The sequence below is a fragment of the Petromyzon marinus genome, chromosome 58 (genome assembly GCF_048934315.1).
Source record: "Petromyzon marinus isolate PM22_M1 ecotype Great Lakes invasive population chromosome 58, UKy_Petmar_22M1.pri1.0, whole genome shotgun sequence".
Taxonomy (NCBI): domain Eukaryota; kingdom Metazoa; phylum Chordata; class Hyperoartia; order Petromyzontiformes; family Petromyzontidae; genus Petromyzon; species Petromyzon marinus.
The window spans coordinates 6,879,396-6,895,854 of NC_133724.1; the positions used below are offsets into that span (position 1 = coordinate 6,879,396).

Below are 16,459 nucleotides of genomic sequence, written 5' to 3' on the forward strand. Positions count from 1 at the left end.
GACCCCCAGAATCACCCGAACACGCTTCACCCCGCCACCACCCCCCCCCCCCCGCACAGCCGCCCCCCAGTCGAGCCCACCGCTATTCACATTCTGCTGTGTGCGCGCACGCCCCGGGAACAGAGAGGGGCATGACCCCATCTATCCGTGCGGCGCTGCCAGGGCCCCCCCCGCCCCCCCCCCCTTCTTCGTCTCTGGGTGGAGGGGGACGGGGCGGGCGGGCAAGGGAAGGTCACCGGTGCAGCGATTGGAATCTGCCGTCGAGGGACGCCAGCGGAGGCGTTTGAGCGCCATGCAAATGAAAAAATCGCCCCCCCCCCACCGCCCCCGCCGCGACGCGCTCGCTCCCAATTGAAATCGGCGCAGCGGCGGCGAGGTTGGAAAGGGGCAAAAAAAAAAACACTTACATAGCGAGAGAGGAACGCGCGGATTACAGAACAGAAACGTCGTCGTCATAGCGATCAGAGGTGTGGTGGACAGGTGGTCGCTTGTGATAAAGAGCTACGCGGCTCAGTCTTTAGCGTGCCAGCGTCACCGCGCAAAGCGATCATTTGGAATCAACGTAGGAATCATTGCACTACCCCCTCCCCCCTCCCCTCACCCTGCCATCCCCGTCACATGCCGCAAGAAAAAAAAAAGAAAACCCCCATCAAAGCTTGTCAGAACCCGCTTGCAAAACAATCTACTGCTGGATGAAGGCCTCCTGGCCTGGGCTTTAAAGGGCGACGTTTTCTTGGTTTTGCCTGCCCGTCGGTCACGCAACCGGGATGGGGGGAGAGGGGGGGATGGTGGTCCCGGCGTCCCGAGAACAATTAACAAACTAAACAAGTCGCTGGCCAATTAAGCGCCGCGCCGGGCCACCGGCGACTCCCAAGCGACAAACGGCCGCCACGCGCGAACGACGCCGACCATGACGGAGCAACAACAGCAACGACGGTAATCATGCCAACGGTACTCGTGCGGTCAGGGATGAACGCCAACATCGTTCGGAGCGGTGCGTCGCCCAGATCTCCATCCCCCGGACACACACACACCGATGGCGTTTTGGAAATTAATTTCCTCTCAGACCCATTTCGAACGACGCCACGGGGGGGGGGGGGGGGGGGGGGTTTCTCTTCGTGTCCGGCGCATGCGTGCGTGCGCGCGGCTAAACTTCTTTCGCACCGTACGTGAGCCAACCGTAGCTCATTGCATGTGCGTCCTCTGCACGCACGCACGCACGGTACGCTGAACGTCTTTCGCACCGAGCGTAACTCACCGCGTGCGCGCACGAGGTTTTGCGCCTCGCACGCACATCAGCGCTAACGAAGGCTTGGCCCCATCGGATTCAAAGCGCGAGCCCTCTGCTGCGTGCGGCCCAACGCCGCTCGCCACTGAGACGCGTCGCCACACCCCCCCCCCGCCCCGACCCCCCCCCCCCCCCCCCAAGACTTCTGAATCCGAATGTCTGTTCGTACCGGGAGGAATCCGATGGGCCACGAAGCACTCACGTGATCGGGGTGCGTGGACGTTGCGAGCGGGTGGAGGTGGTGCGGAAGCAGAAGCTGATGGTGCTGGTGAAGCTGCTGCTGCTGCTGCTGCTGGTGGTGGTGCTGTTCCATCTCCACACTGAGCCCGGCCTTCTGGGACGGTCCGGGCCTCAGCAGGGGGTCCGACGTTTCGGCGCCCGACGGCAGACACAGCACGGAGGCCGGAGGGCCGTAGTGGCTCGGGAAGTGAACGGCGTCGCCGCTGGCGCTGCGCAAGCCGTAGCGTTGCTGCTGCTGCTGCTGCTGCTGTTGCTGCTGCTGGTGATGGTGCTGGTGATGGTGCTGGTGGTGCTGGGCGCTCGTCACCCCCGAGGGAGGCCAACCCGAGCCGTCAAACTCCCCGCCGGGCGACGGCACCGCCGCTCGCCCGTTCACGCCGGCGGTGGCGTACGACTGAACGACGGAGGACGGCGACGACTGCGCGGTGGCGGCGCCGGCCATCGGGTCGACGCCGCCGGCGCCGGAGCCGCCGCCGCCGCCGCCCTCCTTCCTGGGGCTGAGCGCCGCTCCCAGCAGCAGCCCGTGCGAGAACCCGTTGTAGATCTGCGCCGCCGGGCCCCCGGGCCGTTCCAGGTCGGCATCGCTCGCGCCCACCGTCGCCGGCGAGGGCGGCGAGGGCGGCTGCTGCTGCTGCTGGTGATGATGCATGCCGCCGAAACCGGCCGGGGGGCAGGTGCGGCACTCCACCTCCGCCGGCGCCGTGAGGGTACGCGCCCGGCGCAAAGTGCGCCAGCGTCGGTCTCGAGGGCAGCGCGTAGAAGGGCGACGGCGCGTACTCGACGCTAGTCCTGGCGTCGGGGCCCCGCACGGGGAAGTTCGGTCGGCCCGGCTGGGCGTCGTCGGCGCCGGCGGCCGAGTTGGCGAAGGGGTGCGGCGAGACGGCTCGCTGCGCCGCGCACGCCTGCTTGTACTGCAGCAGGCGCGACTGCGGCACCAGCGAGGGCTCCGCGCGCATCTCGCCCAGCTTGGGCAGCCGCTGAGCGGCGGCCAGGGGGAGCCCAGAGAAGCTGGGGGGGGGGGGGGGCACAGGGCAGAGGGGTCAGGGTCCGGCGAAAACGACGGCAGGACGGCTGGGTAACGGCGGGAGGCCTTCGCGGTCGGCCTCGGCCTTCCACGTCGGCCAGACGCCTTGGGGCGGGCACGGCAGGCCGCGCGGACGGCGTGCCGAAAAGCGTCTCGACGTAGGAGCGCGTCAAAGCGCTCCGCCGATGAGTCTCGGGGCACGCCTCTGAGCGGAGAGAGGTGGTGGTGGGGGGGGGGGGTTGTGGCGTGTGGATTCAACGCAATCCGTCTCCCCCCACCCCCCCCACCCCCCACCGTCTCCACTTCCACGCCGGGGGAGCCGGCGACCCGCAGGCCTCGGTGCGCCCACCACTCTCACCCGCCCACACCCCCCGGACACGCATCAGGTGGTGGTGTTGGGTAGGGCGGGTGGGGGTGGGGGGGAGGCGGGGGGGTGGGGGGTGAGGGTGGGGGTGGGGTGGAGGGGGTGGGTGGGGGGGGGTGGGGGGCTTGGCCACGCACTTGCGCGAGTACGGCGAGGGGGGGCCCCGGGAGGCCGTTGGCGGTGAAGGGCGACCCCTGGCCGAGGGCCGCCAACCTCTGCGCGTGACCGCCGCCCATCGAGAGATGCTCCTGCAGCCGCAGCTGCTGCTGCTGCTGCTGCTGCATCAGCTGACGGCGTTCCGCCAGGGTCATCTCTGCGTGTGCGTGTGTAGCAGGGCGAGCGTGTGTGTGTGGTGTGTGTGGTGTGGCGAGGGTGTGAGTGTGTGGTGTGGCGAGGGTGTGAGTGTGTGGTGTGGCGAGGGTGTGAGTGTGTGGTGTGGCGAGGGTGTGTGAGTAGTGTGGCGAGCGTGTGAGTGTGTGGCGAGCGTGTGTGTATGTGACGAGCGTGTGAGTGTGTGGCAGGGCGAGCGTGTGCGTGTGTATGTGACGAGCGTGTGAGTGTGTATGTGACGAGCGTGTGAGTGTGTGGTGTGACGAGTGTGTGAGTGTGTGGTGTGACGAGTGTGTGCGGTGTAGCGAGAGTGTGAGTGTGTGGCAGGGCGAGCGTGTGCGTGTGTGTATGTGACGAGTGTGTGAGTGTGTGGTGTGGCGAGCGTGTGCGGTGTGGCGAGAGTGTGAGTGTGTGGTGTGGCGAGGGTGTGAGTGTGTGGCAGGGCGAGCGTGTGCGTGTGTGTATGTGACGAGCGTGTGAGTGTGTGGTGTGGCGAGCGTGTGCGGTGTGGCGAGAGTGTGCGGTGTGGCGAGAGTGCGCGAGAGACAGAGAGAGAGGGAGAGAGAGACAGCACGCAAACTTCTGTCAGGGGAATCCGCGGGGGCATCGGCGCCTCTTGCCGCACGCTCATCCTCATCACGCGGTGGCGAGCGCTGTGCGTCCCCCCGCCAGCCACGCCTACCGTCCATGCCGACGTGCCCAAGCGACGCGCCCACCGCCTGCTGCTGCTGCTGCTGCTGCTGCGGGGGCTGGGGGGAGGCCACGGCGGTGCCCCCCCCGACCCCGTACAGCTCGGGCCACCCCGACGAGGGGGCCGGCGGCGCCACGCGGCCCAGCGACACGCGGCCGCCCGGCTCCGATCCCAGCGGCAGCAGGCCCAGCGCCGCCAACGACTTGTGCTGCTGCTGCTGCTGCTGCTGCAATTCGGCTGCCGTGTGCTGGTCCAACTGCTGCTGCTGCTGCTGCTGGGACAGCTGCGGCGCAAGCGGCGGAAGCTTGAGGCCGTCGGCGGGAGCCATGCCGAGCACGGCCTCCGAGCCGAAGAACGCGGAGGGAAAGATTCCGTGCTGCTGCTGCTGCTGGTGCCCTCGCGCCAGCTGCTGCTGCTGCTGCTGCTGCTGGTGATGCTGGTGCAGGAACAGCTGCTGCGCGCTGTGCGTGGACGCAGGCACGAGGCTGCGGAAGTACGCGTGCTGCTGCTGCTGCTGCTGCTGCGGAGGGTCCGGACCGAGGAACGGCGACGCCGGGCACCCGGCGAGGAAGTCCGCTTGCTGCATCCGCTTCTGGGCCTCCTTGCCGGTGGCGCCCGGGGCCACCGCCGCCAGCGCCAGATTCACCTGCTGCTCCGTCAGCTTCAGCTGTGCCGGCGGTGGCACAGACGGCGTTGGTGTGGTGAAAGCGGCGGGGGTGGGGGGGCGGGAAGGAATGGCGAGATTATTTTTTTTTATCAGCGGTCGCGCGATCATCGACGTGACCACCGGCATCGGTGGTCGGTACCGGTGGTTTTGTCCCACCGGTTAATTGGCATTGCCGACCCAAAAACCGCGATGTGCTGGCCTCACAGAGACATCTGAATCTGGATCGGGGGGCCAAGCAGGGCCACGGGTAGGGTGAACAATACGTTCACCGCGCACGCGTGTGCGAGGACAGTCGCTTCGCGGCGGCCAGCGAGCGACGTCACCGCGTACCGGCCCGGCCCGGTTTGTGCCAGTGGGGGAAAAAAGCTGAAGCTGCAGAGGTGCACGGACGAACCTGTTTGTCGTGAAGATCCAGATCTGGAGTCACCGATCCGCCAGAGTTTCCTGGGAAAGAGGGGCGGGAGGGGGGGACAGGGCGGGGGGGGGGGGGGAGGCCCAACGTGAGCACGATATAGCATCAAGCGATACAAATTGGCGTTTGGAGAGGGGGGGCCCCCAACGGGACGAAAATTCAAAAGCCAACGTTAGGGGGCCCCTCATGGGACGAGAATTCAGAGCCAACGTTGGGGGGGCCCCCCGACGGAACGAGAATTCAGAGCCAACGTTGGGGGGGCTTCCCACGGGACGAGAATTCAGAGCCAACGTTAGGGGGCCCCTCACGGGACGAGAATTCAGAGCCAACGTCGGGGGGCCCCAGGGGGGCCCCAGGGGGGCCCCCCCCACGGGACGAGAATTCAGAGCCAACGTCGGGGGGCCCCCAACGGGACGAGAATTTAGAGTCAACGTTGGGGTGCCCCCCGATGCGACGAGAATTCAGAGCCAACGTCGGGGGGGGGGGCACTCAACGTTGGCTCTGAATTATCGTCCCGTTGGGGGGCCCCTCCACGGGATGAGAATTCAAAGTCAACACATGGGGAGCCCCCCCACGGGACGAGAACTACTGAGGCGGCGGCAGCAGCAGCGTTATTATTCTTATTACCATTGCCATCCTCGCAGGAATCCCAAAACCAATTAGGACAAACGACATAAATCATGTTTTCCTATTATAATTCTCGACTTAGAAGTAAATAAACGTCAGCCTATCTCATCCCCCTCACCCCCCCCCCCCCCCGTCACACCGCCCCACCCCCACATCACACACCCCCCTCCACAACACCACCCCCCATGCTGTGTGTCAGTCATGCAGGCAGCCGTGGGGAAGGGGGTTTAACCATACTTCAGAATGAGAACACTCGTGTATGCCGCAGGAGGAGGAGCCCGGTGAGCTGTGAAGCTCTTTCCCACAGATGCCCAGCGGGGGGGGGGGTACGGGGTCAGAACGTTACAATGACAAATCGCTTTAAGAAAATCAAAAACTAAGAAACAAAAGATGTTTTCATCTTACCAGGTAAGGCCCAAAAATGACTTATCGAGTGGACATTTACAGCAGCCAAACACTCTAAACGCGTGACGTTGATTCTAAATGTGTAGGAAACGCCAGAGGAGCCGAAGATAAAAATCCACGCGACCACGGGGAGAGAAACATGCAAACACAGCAGGCGTCAAGGGTCGGGATCGAACCCACGACCTCCTGTATACCGGGCAAGGTAGTTAACATCTCCTAGCCAACGCGATGATGATGAGAGAGAGACACGTAGACTCCAAATATACAGCAGCAGGCGTCAGGGTCGGGATCAAACTCACGACCTCCTGTATACCAGGCGAGGTAGTTAACATCTCATAGCCACCGTGATGATGACGAGAGAGAGAGACACGCACACTCCAAATATACAGCAGTAGTCAGGGTCGGGATCAAACCCACGACCTCCTGTACACCGGGCGAGGTAGTTAACATCTCATAGCCACCGCGATCATGATAAGAGAGAGACACCCAAACTCCAAATATACAGCAGTAGTCAGGGTCGGGATCAAACCCACGACCTCCTGTATACCGGACGAGGTAGCTACCACCTCCCCACCGCACAGATTTAGGATAAGAAGTTACAGCAGCCCTGCTAACACATCGCTCACACCACTGCTGGCGGAAGCCACAGTGGGCCCCTCTCCGCAGAGAGGGTACTAATCTTGATTTGAAGCTTTCGTGGCCGCAGGAATCCACACTCTTTTGGTTCTTTCGGTAAAGTCACGTGGGTAGAAAAATAACAGGTCGCGACGTCTCGATCGCAAACACAAGCAACCGCCACCAGGTGTGAAACCAACACAGCAGGAGAAACTGCTGACGTAGGAGATTGAGCTGCTGCAACAAGACGTCACACGAGCTCTTGGTGGGTCCAACCCAAGGGTCAGCGTGGGCAGAGCTGGAGAAGGAATTTGTACGTTAACGTAGAGCGGGTACTGTCCGGCCAGACGTCGTCAAAAGAGGCCTAAGCATCGACACCTTACCCCACCACAACGCGAACCAGGCCGATCGATCGGTCGGTCGGTCGGTCGGTCGATCGGTCGATCGGTCGTGGTCGGTCGGTCGGTCGGTCGATCGATCGGTCGACCACCCACGCGCCATCGTGCCTATTTACACGGCCGGCTGGACGAGCGGCGAGACGGGTGAGGGAGGGGGGGGGGTGGTAAAGTGAGGGTCCCTTGCCCCCGCCCCCCGCCCCCCGCCCCGACTGAATCGAACCGGTGACCTCCGCATGAGCGAGTTTGGCACCGCGCCGCTGGCCACGGCGTCCCAATCAAACCCGGAAGAGCTCGTTTAGTTTAAATCGAAATTATTTATCATTCAAAAGCCACGCTCCATCTCTCCCCGGGCTGCGGCGGGGAGGGAGCGCAAATCAGCGTGGACAAATTCAAGTTGTCCCCACGTATCTACGGCGCGGCGCCGGCCGGCGGAAAGCCGTCGGTCACGAGCCGGCGTCGTCATCGTCGTCGTCGTCGTCATCATCGTCGTCGTCAGTCAACATCGTCGTCGTCGCCATCATTCTATCCGTCCAATGTCACCGCACCCCAGGTCACAACAACACACACGCATCCACACTCGCCCGCTCACCCACTCACCTTACTCAATCATCCACCAACTCACTCGCCACCCTGCAAGTCACAAACACACATACCTCACAACACCCACCCACCCACTCACCCAGCCACCCACCCGCTCACCCACCCACTCATCCACCCAACCACCCCACTTGCAGTTCACAGCAACACGACACACGCACACTCGCCTGCTCACCCACTCAATCATTCACCAACGCGCTCACCACACTGCAAGTCATGAACACACACACCTCCACCCCACTCACCCACCCACTCACCCACCCACCCACTCACCCACCCACCCACCCACTCACCCACCCACCCACCCACTCACCCACCCACCCACTCACCCCACCCACCCACTCACCCACCCACCCACTCACCCACCCACCCACCCACTCACCCACCCACCCACCCACCCATCCACCCACTCACCCACCCACCCACCCACTCACCCACTCACCCACCCACCCACTCACCCACCCACCCACCCACTCACCCACCCACCCACCCACCCACTCACCCACCCACCCACACACCCACCCACTCACCCACACACCCACACACCCACCCACTCACCCACACACCCACACACCCACCCACTCACCCACACACCCACACACTCACCCACACACCCACTCACCCACCCACCCCCTCACCCACCCACCACACTTGCAGGTCACAGCAACACGACACATGCACACCCACAATCACCCGCTCACCCACTCAATCATTCACCAACACGCTCACCACACTGGAAGTCACAAACACTCACACCTCACCCCACCCACCCACCCACTCACCTACCACACTTGCAGGTCGCAAACACTCACACCTCACCCCACCCACCCACCCACTCACCCACCCACCACACTTGCAGGTCGCAAACACTCACACCTCACCCCACCCACCCACTCACCCACCCACCACACTTGCAGGTCACAAACACTCACACCTCACCACACCCACCCACCCACTCACCCACCCACCACACTTGCAGGTCACAAACACTCACACCTCACCCCACCCACCCACTCACCCACCCACCACACTTGCAGGTCACAAAACACTCACACCTCACCACACCCACCCACCCACTCACCCACCCACCACACTTGCAGGTCACAAACACTCACACCTCACCACACCCACTCACCTACCAACTCACTCATCCACCCACTCACTCACCCACCACACTGCAAGTCAACAAAAAACCAACAACAAAGATCTATCTCCCCGCCCCCCGTATATCCTGAACAGACTTTTGGGGCAAGCGCTGTTAGCGAGCACCTGTCAAGGCCAGCACGGCACACGAGGGGGTTGGTGGCCAGCACCACGCTCGGCCGCCTTTGTCTCCCCAGTGCTAGCGATGTTTACTACACACCGCACCAGCGACTCATCGACACACACACACGCGCGCGCGTTAAAACCTAGCGGCTGGTGGCTTGTCACGCGGGCGATTTAAGGGAAGCCGACGCGGGCAAACGGCATACGGAACCGCCCACCGTAAGCAGAGCGCGCCCATCAATCGGAGGCTCGTCAACTCCGCCGCGGTTGCGCGACCGCGCCCCCCGCCCCCCCCCCCCCCCCCCCCCAATCGTGAGTCCTGGAGCACCACGCGGCTCGGTAAACCCGCCCGGCCGAGCGGGCGGAGCGGCGACGGGGGACCGAAACGTCAGGAGGCTCGCGACGGCCCAGCCAGCCTCGGCGGACGGAGCGCCGTCGCCGGTCGAGCCCGTGCTCCACCGGCGAGCGGTAATCCGGCTGCTCGCGCAACCGGTTGCGGATATGTCCGCGCACGAGCGATTCGCTCGAGACGGGTAGCGGTGGAGGGGGTTTAAGAGCGCTGCGCTCTGAACCCGGCCGCCCGGATTTTCACTCCTGGCGGCGAACATCAACGGCGGCCGTTACCTCGCCCGGACGCGAGTCTCCCATATCCGTACGTGTACACGGGGGGGGGGGGGGGGGGGCGGCACGTGCTTTAGCCCAGCCCGCTACCCGCCACCCCCCTTAAATGGCACGCGCCTGGTGCGGCGTGTAAACGTCAGCGCCGGGGAGACAAAGGCGGCCGGGCGTGGTGGCCACGGTGTCGAGGCGTACGAGGGCTCGCGCCCCCCCTCTCGCGTGGAGGTCCTTCGACCGGCAGTGGCACGAGCGAGCAGTCGCAGGGGCTGCGCCTTTGCATCTTTCTCCCGGAGCGTGAACGCTCGCGAGCAACTTATTACCCCCCGCGCGCGAGCGCCTGCGAAGAGTCGCGCTCCGTGAAGAATGTGAATCCCGTCGGGAGCCCGAGCAAAGCTGCTGTTCCCCGTCGGCGGATGCGGGGCGAATATTCTCGGCCGTGTACGCGCGGAGAAACATTTTGTTAATTTCATACGGGGAGATAAATGGGACGGGGATTCAAATACTCATTTCTGTCCTTTTTTGTGTGTGTCTTTGTCTGTGTCCGTGTGTGTGTCTTTGTATGTGTGTCTGTGTGTGTGTGTGTGTCTTTGTGTCCGTGTGTGTGTCTTTGTATGTGTGTCTGTGTCCGTGTGTCTGTGTCCGGGTAAAACTACGTGGCCGGGAGTCAGAGCCATTCCCTGTACACCTTGGGGTTCGACAGGGATGTCCTCTGGCTCCCACATTATTTAACATCTATTTTGACCACGTAGTTCGTGAAGCCTTCAATAGCTGTACCGGGGGAATCTCCATATGGTACAGATATAATGGGAGGCTAATCGATGCCCGGGTGCGGTCAAGGGATGGCTCCCTATTGCTCAACAACGTTATGTATGCTGATGACTTGGTAATAGCTGCTCAGTCAGAGGAGGAGTTGGAGACGCTGCTGCTGAGACTGGAGCGTGCCACTAAGAGGTGGGGCCTTACCATCAGCCCCACCAAAACTAAGCACCTGCCTGGGTATTTTGTACCATCGGACACTCCACCCCCACAACTCCCAATCGGTGATGGGGCAGTTGTGGAGAGAGTGGAGAGTTTCCCATACCTGGGCAGTGTGCTTATGACTGGCTCCAGTTTAACAGCAGAGGTCTCACTCCGAATCAGTCGAGCGGCAATATCTTTTCATCGGTTGCGTAACGCTGTGTGGAAGCTACCTGGTCTGTCGCTCCGCACTAAGCTTCAGGTCTTCTCGGCCACGGTCATTCCCTCCCTTCTCTACGCTTGCGAAACGTGGACCCCCCTAATGGAACATCTTCGCCGGTTAGAAACATTTAGGCTGGCCTGCCTACGATCCATCCTGGGTTTAACCAGACTGGATTGTGTGAGGAGCTCACAAATCCTTGAAAGATCTGGGCAGGGTCCCATCGGTGAGCTCCTCCGGCAGGCAAGGCTGCGATGGCTGGGTCATGTAGCCCGCAAGCCCAGCCACCGCATGCCGAAACAGCTTTTGTTTGGCCGGATTGAGGGGGCTAAGCGGGCGCGGCACGGGCTAGAGAAGAGATGGAGTGATGTGGTACAGGAGGACGTGGAGCTGAGTGGACTTGCCGATGACTGGTACCAGCGGTGTCAAGATCGGCCTCTGTGGAGGAGGCTCGTGAAGGATGCTACTGGGCAGTTGGAGGCGGTCGCCCTCCAACAACAACGGAGGGCGGAGGAGCGACGCTCACAACAGCGAGCGGAGCGCCGGGTGGCTAAAGCACAGCAGGTTGGCACAGTAGGGGGCACAGGTGGTGCATCAGCCAGTCATCTCAGTCAGTCGACCCGTGGCACCTGGGTCTGCCCTGTGACCTCCTGCCAGCGGGCGTTCGACACTTCACGTGGCCTCAGGGTGCACATAGCCTGGCACAAGCGTCGTGGTGACGTCACCGCCACTTAGTGGCGAATGGCGGTTGTTGTTGTGTGTGTGTGTCTTTGTATGTGTGTCTGTGTGTGTGTGTCTTTGTATGTGTGTCTGTGTGTGTCTGTGGGGAGTGGTAGTGTAGCGGTTAGCGCGCCGTGCTATGAACCCGGCGACCCGGGTTCGATTCCCGCTCGCGGCCAACACCAGTGACGATTATCTAAACCGGTCCCGGGCCTCCCTTAGGTCGACTCAACCTCAAATGAGTACCTGGTGCGGTGTGTAAACATCGCCACTGGGGAGACAAAGGCGGTCGGGCGTGGTGCTGACCACCCACCCCCTCGTGTGCCGTTCCGGCCTTCATAGGTGCTCGCTAACAGCACTTGCCCCTACAGTCTGTTAAGGCTATACGGGGATCTTTGCCTTTGTGTGTGTGTTGTGGGGAGCGGTGGTGTAGCGGTTAGCGCGCTGCGCTCCGAACCCGGCGTACCGAGTTAGATTCCCGCTCACGGCCAACACCAGCAGTGACGATTATTTGAACTGGTTCTGGGCCTCCCCTAGGTCGACTCAGCCTCAAATGAGTACCTGGTGCGGTGTGTAAACATTGCCACTGGGGAGACAAAGGCGGTCGGGCGTGGTGCTGGCCATCAAAACCTCTCGTGTGCCGTGCCGGCCTTAATAGGTGCTCGCTAACGGCATTGCCCCCTACAGTCTGTTATGGCTATACGGGTGATATTTTTTTCTCTTTGTGCGTCTGTGTGTGTGTCAGTCCAAAGTCGGCTGGAACAAAAGTATCGCCTCGTCTCGGCAGTGTGGAAACGAACGAATAACAACACGCTGGGGAGAATGCTTCTAAATGTATTCGGCATCAGCATGTGTGCGCGCGTGAGACGGGCACCCACCACCCCGTACAGCCGTGCAAACTTATGCGGGGCAAGTGCCGTTAATTAGCGAAGTGGCCTGCACACGGCCGAGAATATTCGCCCGCATCCGCCTACGGGGAACTTTGCTCGGGCTCCCGACGGGATTCACATTCTTCACGGAGTGCGGCCATTCGCAGGCGCGTGGGGTAAGATGCAAAGGCGCAGCCCTGCAACTTGCTCGCTCACGCCAACGCCCGTCCAGGGACCTCAACGCGAGAGGGAGCGCGCTCTCTCGCGAGTCCTTCTGCACGATATTTGGCCTACTCTTCCACGCCGGCCAGACGTCGTGGCGGAGGTGCCGTGGTGGCCAAGGTGCAGCACTTCCTCGAGACGTTAACAAACCTCGCCCGGTATGCAGGAGGTCGTGGGTTCGAAACCGACTCTGACGCCTGCTGTATATTTGGAGTTTGCACGTCTCTCTCTCATCATCATCACGGTGGCTAGGAGATGTTAACTATCTCGCCCGGTATACAGGAGGTCGTGGGTTCGATCCCGACTCTGACGCCTGCTGTATATTTAGAGTCTGCGTCTCTCTCTCTCATCATCATCATCATCACGGTGGCTAGGAGATGTTAACTACCTCGCCCGGTATACAGGAGGTCGTGGGTTCGATCCCGACTCTGACGCCTGCTGTATATTTAGAGTTTGCGTGTCTCTCTCTCATCATCATCACGGTGGCTAGGAGATGTTAACTACCTCGCCTGGTATACAGGAGGTCGTGGGTTCGATCCAGACTCTGACGATGCCTGCTGCTGCTGTATATTTGGAGCTTGCGTGTCTCTCTCTCTCTCTCTCCCTGTGATCGCGTGGATTTTTCACCCGGGTCCTCCGGTTTTTCCCTCCACCTTTAGAATCAACGTCCCGCGCTTAGAGCATTTGGCCGCTATACATTTCCACGTGATGATGACGATGATAAGCCACCCACTTTGTCGAGCTGTCGTTCGTGACGGCCAGGGTCCATTCTGAAAAAAACAGCTATAGAGCTCAGTGGGCCTTACCTGGTAAAATAAAAAATATTCTTTGGGTCTTTCGGTAAATTCACGTGGATAGGTTCTTCTTTGAACCTATCCACGTGACGTTACCGAAAGACCCAAAGAATATTCATTCCTGCAGTCACGAAAGCTTTAAGTCAAAAATAAAAAAACTGTTGAGTTTTAGTTTGCGTGTGAGCAGCCCACACGACTAACGCTGGCCTGCCCGCCGCTTATACACCGCTGTGTGGACAGACGCAGCAGTGGGTATCATTGGTGGGGGGCAGTGGTGGGGGGCAGTGGTGGGGGGTGGGGGGCAGTGGTGGGGGGTGGGGGTTATAAACTTCCAGCCTCCACCTTTGGTGCATCTGCCGTGCCGGGAAATGGAATCGAATCGGCGACCTTCCAGCAATAATAGCTCGACTCGGCCTCAGATGAGTACCTGGCAGGCCGCGTGTAAACATCGCACGCCGGGGGAGACAAAGGCGGCCGGGCGCGGTGCTGGCCACACCGCCCGCTCGTGTCCGCCACGGCGCCGGCCTTTCATTTTGGCACTGCGACTCGCTAAACGGCGCTTGCCCCAACGGCCTGTTACAGGCTACACGGGGGGGAGGGGGGGGGTCTTTGTCTTTGGGGTAAAGTGTGGGGGGTAAAGTGTGGGGGGTAAAGTGTGGAGGGAGGTAAAGTGTGGGGGGGGGGGGTAAAGTGTGGAGGGGGGTAAAGTGTGGGAGGTGCTTCCCGCCACCACCTCCTCCTCCTCCTCCCCCGAGACATCCGGCCTGTGCGGAGGAGCTCAGATTGTTTGTTTGGAAGAGCGGCAAAGATTCGATCGTGACGCCTGCTCGCTCGCCCGCCCGCCCCCCTCGCTAGCCCCCCCTCGCTCGCTCGCCCGCCCCCCCCCCCCCTCGCTCGCCCGCCCCCCCCCCCCGCTCGCCTGCCTGCAGCGCAAACCGACCTCAACGACGCGTTTAAAATAGATATTATAAATAAATAATGAATGCTGAAAATTCAAATCAAATCGCGCTCCTCTGCTTTGCTCAAAACGCGCCGGCAAAAAAAAAAAGCTGTTATTATTCTGGGTGATGAATAAAAACGCGGACTCTGCGAGGCCGCCTGCCCGTGAAAGCAAACTGATAGCAAATCACTGTCTGTTTGTTTTTGTTAAAGAGCACCGAGCTCTTTAATTCGACGAAACAAAACGACTTCCAGCCCTGCACCACGGCGCGCGAGCGTTTAATTCAATCGCCGTGCTGCCTTATTATTTATTTTTTTATTTTAACCACGCACTTTACCCCCCACCCCCCCACACCCCACCGCCGGCCCCCCCCAAAAAAAACCCATTTGCGCTTCTCTCGGAGAACGAGCGGGCGGGCGGGCGGGCGAGCGGGCGGGCGATAAGGACGCCCTCGAAAATTACGAATCGGCAGCCGGCAAGCGACGACGGCGAAAAGGGAGCAGATAACGACGATGACCCCCTCCCCGCCGCCCCCGTCACCACCACCCCCCCCACCCCGCCCCCCCAGCGGCTCCCACAAATGGAAACCCTGGTGCACGCCGATTTGACCGTTCGGCGGGACCTCGCGGTTAATTTAAGTGCAGCCCCGCTGCTTAAAATGTACAAACTTTTCCACTTCCTTCTCTGTTAACTCCGGCCGGAGTTAACAGAGAAGAAGAAGAAGGAAGAGGAAGGGGGAGGGGGAGGAGGAGGAGGAGGAGGAAGAGGAGGAAGAGGAGGAAGAGGAGGAAGAAGAAGACAAATATGAGACAGCGTGAGGATAACTATTTGCCACACACACACAGGGGGCTGCTAGCACAAGGCCCTAAAAACAACGCCAAGCGGCCAACAACAATCAGCACTCCCAGAGTCAGATCCCTTTAACGACACATTTGTATTTATGCAATCACAGATCCCTGCTTGAAGATGAGCAACGAGACACTGCCAAAATCATCTCGCTTCCCTTCCCAGCCCCCTGCACAGCCAGAGGTTGGAAATTCCACGTTCCTCGAACTGGGGGCACAGGGAGTCTCGTCCACATCGCAAAAAAACGGTGAAAACTTCTCCGCGGTGGCGACATCGACTTATCGACCCTGGAGAGAGATGTTGACTACCTCGCCTGGCACGTAGGAGGTCGTGGGTTCGAACCCGATCCTGACGCCTGCTGCTGTATATTTGGAGTCTGCGTCTCTCTCTCCATCATCATCACACGGGCTAGGAGATGTTAACTACCTCGCCTGGCACGTAGGAGGTCGTGGGTTCGAACCCGATCCTGACACCTGCTGCTGTATATTTGGAGTCTGCGTGTCTCTCTCCATCATCATCATCACTGTGGCTAGGAGATGTTAACTACCTCGCCTGCTATACAGGTCATGATTCGATCCAGACCCTGATGCCTGCTGTATATTTGGAGTCTGCGTCTCTCATCATCATCACGGTGGCTAGGAGATGTTAACCACCTCGCCTGGTATACAGGAGGTCGTGGGTTCGACCCCGACTCTGACGCCTGCTGTATATTTAGAGTCTGCGTCTCTCTCATCATCATCACGGTGGCTAGGAGATGTTAACTACCTCGCCTGGTATACAGGAGGTCTCCCCGTGGTCACGTAGATTTTTCTCCAGGTCCTCCAGTTTCCCCCCCCCCCCCCACATTTAGAGTATTTTATATATCGTCATATTTCCACATGACGATAAGCTACTTCGTTGGTATATCATTTGTGATAGAAAGTTCGCTTATGAAAAATAAGCTAATAGCTAAGTGGGCCTTAGCGGGAAAAGATATAACATTGCTTAGTTTTATTAGAAAATATTTTTTCAAGTGATTTGTTTACCTTTCCTATACGTTTCACTCCTATCGTGTCTTAGTATTGTTTATTGTTGCAACGTTCTGACCCCGTGCCCCTACTGGGAATCTGTGAAAAAAGAGCTTTACAGCTCATCGGATTCCTCCTACAGTTTAAATATTCTGAACTCCCAAACAGGCTTTGAACATGATCTTGGTTCTTTCGGTAAAGTCACCACGTAGAAGGGAAAACATTAAATAATAAAAAAACATAAAACAATACAATTCTCACGACGTTTCGACTGCAACACAAGCAATCATCATCAGATGCACCTGATAAAATACAAATATAAAACAATAAAATTCTCACGAC

The 16,459-nt window shown here is 60.2% G+C and overlaps 1 protein-coding gene across 1 annotated transcript in view; it reads right to left on the minus strand.

The window, feature by feature from the left end:
- Positions 1-2,200: 2,200 nt before the first annotated feature.
- Positions 2,201-16,459, minus strand: part of HELZ (helicase with zinc finger) — a 105,904-nt gene continuing 91,645 nt past the window's right edge. The window contains exons 24-27 of the mRNA XM_076052790.1: positions 4,999-5,048; positions 3,929-4,604; positions 3,054-3,229; positions 2,201-2,536 (exon numbers count right to left, since the gene is read on the minus strand). Of these exons, the coding sequence (XP_075908905.1) occupies positions 2,312-2,536; positions 3,054-3,229; positions 3,929-4,604; positions 4,999-5,048 (1,127 nt within the window). The 3' untranslated portion in view covers positions 2,201-2,311. The remainder of the gene's footprint in view (positions 2,537-3,053; positions 3,230-3,928; positions 4,605-4,998; positions 5,049-16,459) is intronic.